The sequence below is a fragment of the Triturus cristatus genome, chromosome 9, assembly GCF_964204655.1.
Source record: "Triturus cristatus chromosome 9, aTriCri1.1, whole genome shotgun sequence".
Lineage (NCBI taxonomy): Eukaryota > Metazoa > Chordata > Amphibia > Caudata > Salamandridae > Triturus > Triturus cristatus.
In genome coordinates, this window is record NC_140592.1 from 1,220,448,961 (window position 1) to 1,220,462,600 (window position 13,640).

General features: G+C 44.1%; 1 protein-coding gene across 3 annotated transcripts in view; it reads right to left on the reverse strand.

The window, feature by feature from the left end:
* Nucleotides 1-13,640, reverse strand: part of PCNX1 (pecanex 1) — a 617,237-nt gene that overhangs the window by 255,731 nt on the left and 347,866 nt on the right. For all 3 annotated transcript variants that reach the window (XM_085627291.1, XM_085627290.1, XM_085627289.1), the window contains exons 14-15: nt 9,703-9,874; nt 8,723-8,833 (exon numbers count right to left, since the gene is read on the reverse strand). In XM_085627291.1, coding sequence (XP_085483417.1) covers nt 8,723-8,833; nt 9,703-9,874 — 283 coding nt within the window. The remainder of the gene's footprint in view (nt 1-8,722; nt 8,834-9,702; nt 9,875-13,640) is intronic.

The window sequence follows — 13,640 nt, forward strand, 5'->3', positions numbered from 1 at the left end:
GGGTCCAGGGGGGTGAGGCACTAAAAATCAGCTCATGGAATATAGCTGGCCTGGCTGGGAAATTTAATAATAAAGAGTGGCTTGACTATATCAGAAAATTCCATGTAATTTGTCTGCAGGAGACCTGGGCCCAGGAGAATAATTTCCACCTGCAAGGGTATAAGTGTTTTTTTGTTCCTGCTCAAAAATCAAGATCAGGGAGAGCCATGGGAGGTTTAGCTATTTATATAGATCTGAGCCTTCCGGGAAGTTACACTTGCCTTGATTGGAATTCCCACAGGATTCAGGCAGTCAGGCTCACTGGGAAAGGTCTTAGATTTGTTGCAGTAAACCTTTATAACAACGAGATAGCGGGATCTAACATCTCTCTTGTTACTGAATTAGATAATAGGTTGGGCCAGGTCATAACAGGCCAAAAAAATGGGCAGCCACATGGGTTGGTGGTTATGGGAGATTATAATTGCCACTTGTGCCCGGCACTGGTCCAAATAAGCACAGATTGGTCCCGATGCCCTATGGAGAAGGGACCGCATTTCTCTCATACGCCGTTGGGCTCAGCTTTCAGAATGTTACGGTTTAAATATGACCTTGAACACACCATTAATATGGTAGGGATGCAGGAGGATGGCACACTCCCCCCCACATTTAAGGGTAGAGGATGCTCTTCCTTCATAGATTACATTCTGGTCTCAAGGTCCTTAATTAATAAGACAACTAGTGTAGGGATCGAATGGAGTGGCTTTAGTGACCATAACCCTCTTGTTTTGGAGCTGCAGTATATGGTGGGTCTAAGTATTAGAGTTCAACGCACCTTCACTGAGAGAGCAACAGACCAAGGCAGGAGACTAAAATGGGCTAAAATAGACGGGGAAAAGTTCTACAAGGGCCTGGTGGACGCAGGCATACTTGCTATTAATGATTGTTTGGACACAGAAGTCCGCGGACCGAGGATAATGGAAGCTTTCGACCAGATCGCTAATCTGGTCGATGGTTTGCTAAAGACTAGTGTCCCATTTAAGAACCACGGGAATCCCCGATGGTTCGACAAAGACTGCTCTAAAGCTTTGAGGGAGCTGAAAAGCTGCCTTAAAACTAAACCAAGGGTCCCCCACAAAGTTAAGGTGTGCAGAGAAATTTATAAAAAGGAAATTAAGAGGAGGAAACTTGCCTTGCAGGCGGAAGCATGGGCAGATTTACGAGAAGCGGGGGAAAGAAAGGACCTAGCAGGCTTTTGGAAAATAATTAATAACCCAACTTTCCAGGAAAAAGATACGCCGGATATAGGGGCCAATATTCTCCCAGAGCAGTGGGTCAACCACTATAGGGGCCTGTACAATCATGAGCCTGGTTCTACTGTAGACCTACCGGCCATTCCAACTGAGGCTCCACTGGTAGAATTCTCCATTAAGGAGATCATTGCAGGGATTGAGGGCCTGACCAAAAATAAAGCTCCGGGGCCTGATGGAATCCCCCCTGATCTGTTTTTGAGTAACATCGAACTCTGGGCTCCCCTAATGACAAGGGTTATTAATACTGCTATCATCTGTGGCCTGCCCCCGTCTTGGTCCACGGCAGTAATTGTGCCGATTTTCAAAAAGGGCAACAGGGATGACCCAAAGTGCTACCGCCCGATCTCCCTGATTGATGTGTCAGCAAAACTTTTGGGGAGGGCAATTCTTAATAGACTGTCCGAGTGGACCGAGGAAAAAAACATCTTCTCGGACACTCAATACGGATTTAGGGCAGGGAGGTCCACTAGTGACCAGTGCCTGAACCTTTATTTGCTGACTGCCAAGTATACCATGGCTAGTGATGAATCCATTTACATGGGTTTCATGGATCTGGCAGCAGCATTTGATCACGTCAATAGGGAAAAATTGTGGGGCATGATGCTTAGTATGGGGATAGAGAGTGGTCTAATTAATATATTGAGGGAACTGCACAGTGACACCACCGCCAAAGTCCGCTTTAATAGGGAGGGGGGGCTGACTAGTTCTTTTCCCTGTAAGAGTGGAGTCCGACAAGGCTGCATTCTTGCTCCCTTTTTGTTTTCCCTTTATATTAATAATTTGGAGCAGTTTCTGTTGGGTCTGAAGGCAGATTGCCCAAGGGTTGGGTCGCGTCATATTCCTGTTCTGCTTTATACAGATGACGCGGTACTGATCGCACGGACACCAAGGAGCCTACAAATCCTGATTGATGGTTTTGTTAGGTTCATGAGTGCCTTGGACCTTTCTGTAAATCTGAGTAAATCCTATGTGCTCCTGGCGGGGAAAAAAACCACCTCTAAATTTACATACAAAATAGGGAGCCACATTGTGGAAGAGGTCAAAACGTTTCCATACCTTGGTGTAACATTCGATGGTGCCCTGCGGTTTGATACCCTGGTGGAGGAACGTTGTGGTAAAATGATTGCATCTAACGGGGAAATTGCTAGCTATGGCAGGAGGCTAGGAAGATGGTCCCCGGAACAGGTGATAAATCTGTACAGCTCAGTATCATGCTCCAAGGTAATTTACGGGGCAGAAGTATGGGGCTTTGTCAATACCACTAGTATCCAACGTGAAGAAAATAAATATCTGAAATCACTCTTGAGGGTACCACAAAGTACTGCTGGTTTGATTGCCCATAGGGAGCTAGGGAGACCATATATAGAAGATTTGATAAAATTGAGGCCTATTATCGCTTGGTTAAAAATCTGGTACAATCCTGATGCGACACTTAGTAGAGAAATCTTATTGGACTGCCTAAAAAGGGACAAGTGTATGCGCATCCCCTGGCTCCTTTATGTGAAGAATACCCTGGAGGAGCTATGTTTTGGGAACCTCTTTACTCATCCTGTAACTATTGTAGCCCAGAATAAACTGCATGTAGGGAGAATTTTTCTAGAACGGAAAAACCTACGCAGAGATGAGGCTGAAGGGTGTAAAAAGACAGTGAGGGCCCATCACCTAGTGAAGAGCGTGGAAGGTATGGAGCCATACTTGTTCCTCATGTACAATGCACAGGATAGGTTCCTGATGTGCCGTTTCAGATTGAACCTTCTCCCATTTATGTTGGCATCACCAGCGGGGTTTGCTACATCAATAGAACAGAAGGGGCCCTGCGGCTGCGACAACAGGTCTCCGCAAGACTCCCTTCATTTTGTTCTACTCTGCCCCTTTTACTCAATGCCCAGACGCAGATACCTTGTAAATATTTTAAAAAATGCTAATTTGGTCCACGCTAAGGAGGCACTTGTATTCTTACAGAAAGCTGAGGAACCCCAAACACTGTGTAGTATTATGAACTTTATCAAGGTAGCACTTCGTTTAAGGCTTACTAGAGGAGAAGACTGAAATGTTTTTACTTTAACTTTTAAGTGTTAAATATGGCTATATTGTTGTATTTATGTTTTGTTAATTCACTGTACAAAGAACCCTGAAATGTTTAATGACTTTTTAACATGTAAATATGAGTGTGCTTTTATGGTGTTTTTTAATCACCGAATAAAGATTCTTTGACTTGACTTGACTTGACACCACTCCCAAGAATGGCAAGATATTTAGCAATACATCCCTGGCAGTAGCTAGGAGAGAAAATGCCCTACTGTGGGCAAGCAAGCTACCCCAAGGATTCATGATTTGGTGAAAAAACATTGATTGGTATATTATGGCAGAAAAAGTGACATAAGACAGCTGTGGGTGTCCCAGGAAATTCGAAACTAATATTGGGGCCATGGAGAGTATAAGACAGGTGAACTGGAGAAGTGGCAGTGGGAATGGCGACCAGCTAAGCTGCTTTAACCAGATGCCCACTCAAAAGAAAGACTATAAGCGAAAATACCTGGGTTCACAAAATGTGCAGGTGGAGGGAAAAACTGAGATGGATGGACTCCGTACTAATTTGTTTTGTGAAACGAACAGAAAATAGGTAATACATTGTTTTAATACACTGAAATATGTATGACGGTGACTCTCAATCATCTGAAACAACACAGTACTGTGCAAAATCATGAGCCTGATAACTTGTGACACCTACATTAAAACTGAGAATAAAATGGTTTTAAAGGAAGGTATGTGCCAAGACTTTTCTAAACACTGGAAGATTAAAGGGGGAAGGGATATGAAACCAGGATAGTATTTACACAACTGCAGAATCCAATATACAGAGCTTCTACTTGGATGAGGACACTGGTTTCAGCTTGTGTACTAAGAGGAAACCAATATCTAGTCATCTAACGTGACAACTCATGGCTGTGTTTCAACTTAAACCAAAGTTCAACCTTTAATGGCCAACTGACACAGCCGCTTGAAGAATGGACCAGAGTAGAGAAGCCAATACTCCGCACTGTACGACATCTAAGACTATCTCAGAGGAAACAGAGAACCCTATAGGAAAACCAGCATTGGCATAGCCAATAGATCTCGCCTTTGGAACCTTATAAGATAAATTAAAGGCATTGTTTTTTAAATAAATAAAATGAATAAATACATATATTTTGGAAAAATATTTCTATTTTGCAAACGCCAAAACGGTTGTCAATGCCATTCTTATTAGTCTTTCAGCTACATAGTTAAAGCAGCGAAATAGTTAAAGCAGAATCTGTTTCCAGAGACGCTGTTGGGTGTTCTACCTTCATATGTCCTTTCTTAAGATGGCCACCGCGCTGTTTACTTTACTCTGTGATAGAGGGGGACGTTAAACGCATCTACAGCGTGACAGCCAAGGGAAAGCTGGACTACAACCCCCATCAGTCTTCCTTTCCGGTAACTGCTGAGGCTGCTTGACATAGACCAAACAGAAGGCTCGGCTAGGAGTGTGGAAATACAAAGTCTTCACATCAGTGGAGTTGAAAATTAGGGAGTTATGCGTGTTGTTATTGCTGACACTGTTTATTTCTGTTGGAGACTGGAATATATTGCCCTTTGAAGAAGTAAGGAAATGACACACGGATACGAGCCTGCAGCTAGGGAGATCTTATGGTCAGACACAGGAGCCGCCTGGTGCAAAGAGGTAGAAATCGCAAAGATGGAAAATAAAACGATTAGGCAGATTCTCGGTATCTGAGGAATGGAGCTAAAACAGGCACTAAAACAGACAACTGTGCCGTTAAGAAATGACGGTGGGTTAGTTGAATTCCTAACTTTGGAGGGTGCTTTAATTAGGCCACTTCCACCCCGTTCCATATTCTTTTCATTGGCTAATAAATAAGGCGATTTGTCATATATATTTTTGTGGTTACGTGTACTTGCTGTTCCTAGGGAGGGGCGAGAGATCTGAGGGTAAAGAGAAAATCGTAATGCTTTCAAACATTCGTCTGCTACATTGTGCCTTAATTCCCAAGTGAACGAAGCACTTCGAGAGTTCAACATAGCACACAGTTCTCTGGAACGGCCGACGATTGTCCACGATAAACTTTAACAAGCAGCCACAAAAGTGAACGCGACCACCATCTGTTTCCAAATAACGCGCGAGGCAAATGTAAACAAGCGCGGGCACGATAATTGGAAACAGATGGCGCAGCTGCTCACTCCCTTAAGGCAAACGCCATACATGCACGAGTGCTCATTGGAAACAGTGCAGTACATGCACTAGTTTCCCAAAGAGTCCTGAGTGATTCCAAGAGGATTGCACGCTGCCTAGGCGAGACCTAAAAGCACAGTCTAGACAGCCCACAGCATAACCAACCTACACGAATTTCAAAATGTGTGGTACCAAAATTTGGATAGTGTAAACATTTATCTAAAGCAATCTTAAATTAGAAAAAAAGTGAATTGGTTACAATTCCATTGGTTAAATTAAAAATCAGTTATGGCAATATGAATAATTATAGCCTATTTAATCAAACAAGCCTTGAATTTATAACACTTATTGCTTACAAAATTATCACTTTTCAGTATCACTTATGTTGCTGGTGTGATAAATTTTGGAATTGCTTCAACAGAGAAAACAGAATTAATCTGTTTGCAAGTTATGACAAAAGGGGCAGAGAAATTATTGGAGGGAAGGAAACTCTAGCATCTAATTTCAGGAAAGCAAACTCTGTGCATGGTGAGTGCCAGGCTAGCTAACCAGATTATTTTTTCCATGCCACCAATACCGGCACAGGGGATCATGCACTGCACACCACAGGCCATTCAGCCACCGAAGTTCAAAAGGGTTTGGGGCAGTCCATTCCATGCCTCATGGACCACTTTCATGCAGTAGAAATTGAGGAACAATTCCTAAATTTTCAAAACAGAGCTAAAGAGTCACCTCCATGTCTGGACTAAAAACACTTCAGCTAAACTATACCATCCATCCCCCTGTTTGTTTTTCTTCAATAACATTTACAATTAATTGCCAGTTAGATGCCCCGGGCTGGTGTGTCAACTATAAACCTCACCTTATCGATGTTTCAATTACTGAAGAATTGAGTAGGCTTAGCTTTACTGGGGTTTTTCTAGTCTCTAGCAGTAGTGTAAGTGTGTCTGTTTGAGAGGTCTACAACATAGACAGCACTAAACTACAGTTGTAACAGTATTTGGATTTTGTGTGTCCCGGAACTAGAACTTTCTATTGCAACTAGGTTTTGACAAAGATACAACTGGAGCCTTGGCTCCATATCCATAGAAGTTTCTTATTGTAGCCTCAATCAACTTAACCCTCCTGCTGAGGCATCCCATTTCCCATCGCTGCCTTTAGAAATTGGCGTCTGAAATATCTTACAAAGTTTTCATATTTTAACTTTTATTTTTAGATCGGCACTTCCTTTTTTATAGGTCATGAAATTTCAAAATATCAACCTTTCAGGGGATTTATTCTTTGCTCACTGCCCTCCACAGTGGCTGGCAGAGCCTGCCATCCATGCTAGGTGCCCTAAAATCGTATCCATCTTTGATGTTACTGCGTTAAGAGGTGCTAGCTCATCACTGTACTTGTTACTTCACACTGTCTTTTACTGCTATTACGTTTCTTCGATAAAATATTTTCCTGCCTTCAGAATAGACCTTTCAATTTGTGGAAATACCACTTATAATGCTAGATTGGGCATTCAAAAGAGACTCAAAATTATTTTTGATGAATGTGTCCAAGGGCAGGCTGCGGGGCAGAATTATCTTGGAGGATCAGCTCTTTCTAGATCTATCACCACTTGAAACCCCTACTAACAAAGGAGTAAAGATAACTTGTGATGTATTCTGGATTTTTGTGAGTTTTTTTTTTATCAGACTCAGAGCAGTCTCCAAGTGTCTACATATGTCCTCTACCCTTCCCTGCCAAGGCCAGCATTTACTGTTTGTTTACACATGCTGGGCCCAGTTCTAGTCTGGGTGCAAGGTAGCAGTTCTACTCAATGTATGCCCAATTAGAACATACTTGTTCAGTAGGTGTGATCAGTTCTTATGGCCATATCAAGAGTAAGACAGGCTCTTTACCAGTCGGGCATTTCCCTGGGAGTTTCCAGCCTTTGGAGGATGGGATTTGAAGGCAAAGTCTGCCGCTGGCTACCCTACCACTTTCTCCAGCTCTCCGGATTATTTGTAGCAAGCACGTGGTGGCCACAGGAGAGACAGAATGAGAGAGAAAAAGAAAGTGGAGACAGAGAATGGAAAGTTGTAAAGTGAGAGCGAGGGGTGGAAGGGAGAGATTTTTTGAACAGTTATCAGGACTGCTTTTGCTTCCTAGTCTGGTTCTATAAGCAACAATGAAGAACTCAGCTATAAAAACAGAGAAAGTTCACCTTCCAAAAAGATCAGGCTCTGCAAACAAATGGTCCGGTTCAGATCATGGACCTTAGCATGCTTCTTCATTTACAGATCCCTCACCTGCTGAATGTGTTTTTTTCCCCCCTCAGTGAGAGGGGCATCGCTAAGGCCTCATTCTGTTTCTCTTCTGCCCACCCATTTTAAATCTCACACAGAGATTACTACCATACATGTGTCTTTCTGAAGATCTTACCGTGCACTGTTTGCTCCTGGCTTTCTACACTACATTCATCTCCAGTTTGAACTAATAAACTTGTGTCCCTCTCTTTTCTTTGCCCTGCGTGCTCTATACTTGCCCCAAGGCAGCGTGTGCCTTCTCCCTCTCTTTAAACCTCGTTCTTGATTACGCTTTCCCCGGCCCTATGGGTACCTGCTCAAGATACATTTACTGACACAGGATCAGTCAGTTGCAGAGAACTGTTCATCTATATACGTGCATCTATTGACAAAGTCAGAAGTGACTGCTAAATGGGTCTAGGAAAATAAGCCTTCTCAACCAGCTTCAGGCAGGCTATCTTGTAGACAGGTGCCTCAGTCCGACAGGAAACCTCCAAGACAACATGGAAAGAGGTCTAGTTGCCTGAAAATAAAAGTGGACTCCAAAGTGACTGCAATTGGCCACAGCATGAAGAAATCAGCAAGCCCAGGAAGCCTTAAGCAACGTTGTCAGGCCGTGACCATTGAACCCATTTTTACAAGTCGTTTCAAATATATATTTACATGAAGTGCAATTTTTATCAGCTGTTATATAAATAACTTACTTAAGGCGTATGAAATCAATACACACCAGAACTGCATTTAAAAACCCTACTCTGAAAAAGGTGCCTTAAAATATTTAGGTTGAGAACCCAAATGAATAAAATATATAGTAAAATCCAGTCCTATATCTTAAGACCTAAAATGTGTTTACACAATTTTAACAAATTCAAATGTTGAAAAACAACAGTCCGCACTATGTGCCCTTGCAGCATTAATAATTTTAGTAGAATACACACCATTGCCTCCAAAGATATGGATATCCAGCTGTTCACACAGGTACATCACAAATGTGTTCACCTGTGGCAGAAGACCGACGAAGAATACAACTGGGAAACACAATGTAAACACTGGAAGAGAAGAACATAGTAACAGGATTTACAAGGTTCAAATCAAGAAAGACATTTTCATCCCTATTCCTTCAAGTGATTTCATCGCAGCAAGGTCAGCCAAGAAGTTTGAGAACACCAACTGTTACTGTTTGAAGAGGAACACTAACACAAGGTCTACTGAAACATTCTTCCACACTCTCCCTCATACAGGTAGCTTAGAACATAGCCAGCCTAGCCCGTGGCCGCCATTAGTGCCTCCTGTCACATCTTTAAATCCTCTTCAAAAATCTATTTAAAAAAGATCCAGTTTGGCTTGTAGAGAATCTGATTTAAATGGGAATAACATACTGAGGATACTTAAGTGCGGGGGTCTCCAACCTTTTCTGGACTGAGAGCTACTTATAGTCCATGTAACGCATTGACAGCTACTAATATTATTGCTTCATAATTTCAATTTTCTTATATAAATAATAATACAACCAAGCAAAAGCTTTCTAATTTAATAAAATGGCTGCACACAGGTGGGCTTCTCTGAGGTAGCTGTAGAGCTACTGTAGCTCACAAGCTGGTAGTGTTTTAGGACAGCGCAAAATGGATGGCAGTGAATGAAAAGGATATAGGACCACTATAGATATTTCATTTTCTTCTTTGGGAAAACATTTATTTCACAGCTACACGACCCAATGTTATAAATGGCACCCCCACACAGTCCTGTTATTTATTCATGCAATGTGGAACATGTCGTTTGGCCTTAGAAGCGGACCATACATGCACTTAAATCCAAAGTCAGCTGGGAAAATGGTTCACACAACCTTATATTAGACTCCGCACACCACACTTCCGAAAGCAAAAAAGAAGAAATCTGTATAAGTGACAAAAGATCTTACCTATTATTAGGTCCCTTGCTGACACGAGCAGTGATGGGTTGGTGAAAACCAGGCTGTACAACTTTAGCTTGGTTGAAGACATGTTTTTGCTTCCATAATCCAGCAACCAAATAAGACCGCAGCAGATGCAGAAATAAACAGGCCTACTATAGGCTATAATACGATTATGCCCCTGAAGGGAATAGAGTTGGCATCAGTGATAAGTGTACAAGTTGAGTCGATCAGAAGATATTAGAGATAAACAGAAGTCTGTACACAAGTAAACTGGAAGCAATATTTGTAAGTTAGAATGGATGGATGCAAACTATACAGTATAAAGGGGGATTTTGACATTTACGCCCACAGATAAACCTTGGTATTACATCTGTTGATCAGACTTTTACTTACTCCAAGAATATAGAGGCAGATGTACAAAGAGCACAAAATTGTTCGCAAATTGCACATCAATATTTTGCAACAGGTCTCTGATTTTGCATAGTGATTTATGAACTATTATGTTGCATCCCAAAACCTTTAGTTGCAGGGAGGCCCCAGAATGACCTGCCTAATGAATATTAATTAGGTAGGTCTCTCGTTGCGATCCCCGTTATTGGCTACAAACCAGTGCAGGAAATGAGGGAGATGCAACTGGATACTGCAGCTATTACTGAGCGGCACGCTAAAATATGCAGAATATGTCACAGTGTTAGGATACTATCACCAGGACACATTCAGCAGTGTCTGCTTTACATTCGAAACAGCAACCTGCAGGGGGGGTGGAGGGCTCGATATTTTGACTTTTAGCTAGGCACACCACAAAGTGCACACTTCAAGGGTCATCAGCCGTCCTAATGTTGGAGTCTCAACCTGGCTGGGAGCTATGTGGAGCCTAACATTTATAGGTCAGTGCAACAGAGTGAACGCACTTAGCTTGTTATGTCACAGTTGCTTAAGAGAACTATGATTTGGAAGCAATTTTTTTACGTTGTCTAAACTCTGGTAGCAAAAATTATGCATGCACTATTCGAATGTCAGTTCTGTCTGTACGAGTAATTACACTAACAACAATTCAAACAACACTTATTTTATTTCTTTTATAGACTTACTCATCCCCATATGTGGTGTCACATTGCTTTACATCATACACCCACATTACACAGAGACAATGAATCATACAGCAAAAGTTACTTAAGTCAATGAGGGCACAGGGTGTAGGAGTCACATCATCCATACTGATAATGTTAACAGTGCTCAGTCTCTAAAAAATAAAGTCAGAATTTAAAATATACCAGAGCCGCTGGCGTTGTCGTACTAATAAGACTTTATAAGTACCCAAAGGAATCCGTTTTTGGCAACCTTAGACTAAAAAAGGATTGATAAAAAATTATTAGAAGGTCATAAACCTATGTCTTGCAGTTTGAATGCAGTTCCTGAATACTGGTTCATAGCTCACAGCTATATTAGAGAAACTGTAACAAAAGCAGAAACCCACTAAGCGATTCACATAAAAGACTAATGTATGATCTGCATGTCATGCTTGGCGTGACGTCAGCGAGGTCACATAAGCCCCACCCCGGCGCGCTGACGTTAGTTTGCTTCGGAGAACTTTTCCGCGCCACAACGCAGAGCCATCACAACGAAACTGAGGAGAGCATGGGAACAGTGTGAGAAAAAACCAGAGAAACAGAATAGAGAGAAACAAAAGGGGAAAAAAAGCACCAGGTGGCACTAAGGCACCAGAAGGTGACAACAGTAGGCCAGAGCATGAAAAGGGCAGAGCACCACTCTGAGGAACAACTGTGCAAGTAAAGGTGAAAGCACCAGGTGTCAGTAAAGCACCAGAAGGCCAGAGCAGCGAAGCCATAGCACCACTCCGTGGAACCACCTTGCAAGCCAAGGCAAGAGCCCTCCTGGAGGCACGAGCAGGAGAAAGGAGCGAGAGAGAAAGGAGAGCGAGAGAGAAAGGAGAGAGAGAGAGAGAGAGAGAGCGAGAGAGAAAGGAGAGAGAGAGCGAGAGAGAAAGGAGAGAGAGAGCGAGAGAGAGCGAGAGAGAAAGGAGAGAGAGAGCGAGAGAGAGCGAGAGAGAAAGGAGAGAGAGAGCGAGAGAAAGGAGAGAGAGAGCGAGAGAGCGAGAGAGAAAGGAGAGAGCGAGAGAGAGCGAGAGAGAGAGAGAGAAAGGAGAGAGCGAGAGAGCGAGAGAGAGAAAGGAGAGAGCGAGAGGGAGAGAGAGAGCGAGAGAGAGAAAGGAGAGAGAGAGCGAGAGAGAAAGGAGAGAGAGAGCGAGAGAGAAAGGAGAGAGAGAGCGAGAGAGAAAGGAGAGAGAGAGCGAGAGAGAAAGGAGAGAGAGAGCGAGAGAGAAAGGAGAGAGAGAGCGAGAGAGAAAGGAGAGAGAGAGCGAGAGAGAAAGGAGAGAGAGAGCGAGAGAGAAAGGAGAGAGAGAGCAAGAGAGAAAGGAGAGAGAGAGCAAGAGAGAAAGGAGAGAGAGCAAGAGAGAAAGGAGAGAGAGCAAGAGAGAAAGGAGAGAGAGCAAGAGAGAAAGGAGAGAGAGAGCGCAAGAGAGAAAGGAGAGAGCGAGCGAGAGAGGGGGAGAGGGAGAGAGGGAGAGAGGGAGAGAGGGAGAGAGGGAGAGAGGGAGAGAGGGAGAGAGGGAGAGAGGGGAGAGGGGGAGAGGGGGAGAGGGGGAGAGGGGGAAAGGGGGAGAGGGGGAGAGGGGGAGAGAGAGAGAGAGAGAGAGAGAGAGAGAGAGAGAGAAAGGAAAGAGCGAGAGCAAGCGAGAGCAAGCGAGAGCAAGCAAGAGAGAGAAAGAGAGAGAAAGAGAGAGAGAAAGAGAGAGAAAGAGAGAGAGAAAGAGAGAGAGAAAGAGAGAGAGAGAGAGAGAAAGAGAGAGAGAGAGAGACTGCAACCACAACCACAAGGGGAAGGGCCACAAGCCCGGAACAGAGGAGCAACAGCAATCCATCCCCAGACCACACCGCCAAGGATGGCCATACCTCCTGAAAGGAGCAGGAGGTCAAAGGACAGGAAATCCATCCGCAGACTACAGTGCCAAGGAGGGCCATAACTTCCGCAAAGAGGAAGAAGGCAAAAGACAGGTAAAAGAAGAAGACCGGTGGGAATCAGAGACCCCAACAACAGAGGGAAAGAGCAAAAGTAGGTCCTCACGCTGGAGAGAAACCAGCTGAAGGGATGCTTGGCTGGAAGAATACATAGGGGATACCCTCAGAAGACAAGTCACCCAGAGGGAGGCGACTGCATAAACCCAAGCAGAGGGTCCTCGCAGAACAGGGAGGAAGGGTAGGTCGTGAAGGAATCTGTGGCTAGAAACGTCTCTACCAGATACATCGTTACCGAAGGTAAGTAACTTGTACATCTGATAGAGACTACTAGCCGCAGATTCCTTAACGTAGAATAGATAACCTAGCCATACCCAGAAGGGAGGAGGGCCTACGAGAGAGCCTCCCCACCAGTAGAGACATAGCCCCAGCAGGGGACATGTCACAGGGACAAGAAGGGAAAGGCCAGGAAATCCTAAGCCCAACCAAGGGAGAACCGCCCAACACCCCGCAGGTGCAAATAGCGCCCTAAGAGCCTCAAGGAACACAAGGACCATCTCAACCCCTTGGGAGAAGAGGTAGAACCGGAGGCAGGGCCCACCCGAAGAAACACATACACAGTGACAGAAAGAGCTGTACACAACCCGGCCGCAAGCAGCTGACAATGCAGGGATGGGTGCACCGCCAAAAGTGCAGACAGAAGAAGAGCACAAGAGAATGCATCAAAGGTGTAGCAGAACAAGAGGCCAGTACTGGCATGCACAGCCAGCAGCAGACAACACCACGGAACGATGCACCCAGGACAAGCGAGGCGCCAGCCAAAGGCAGAGGCCAGGAAGGGCCAAGATGGGCCAGGACGTGCCCAAAGGGAGGGGCCGGCACACACTGACCCATAGAGGAAGGGTA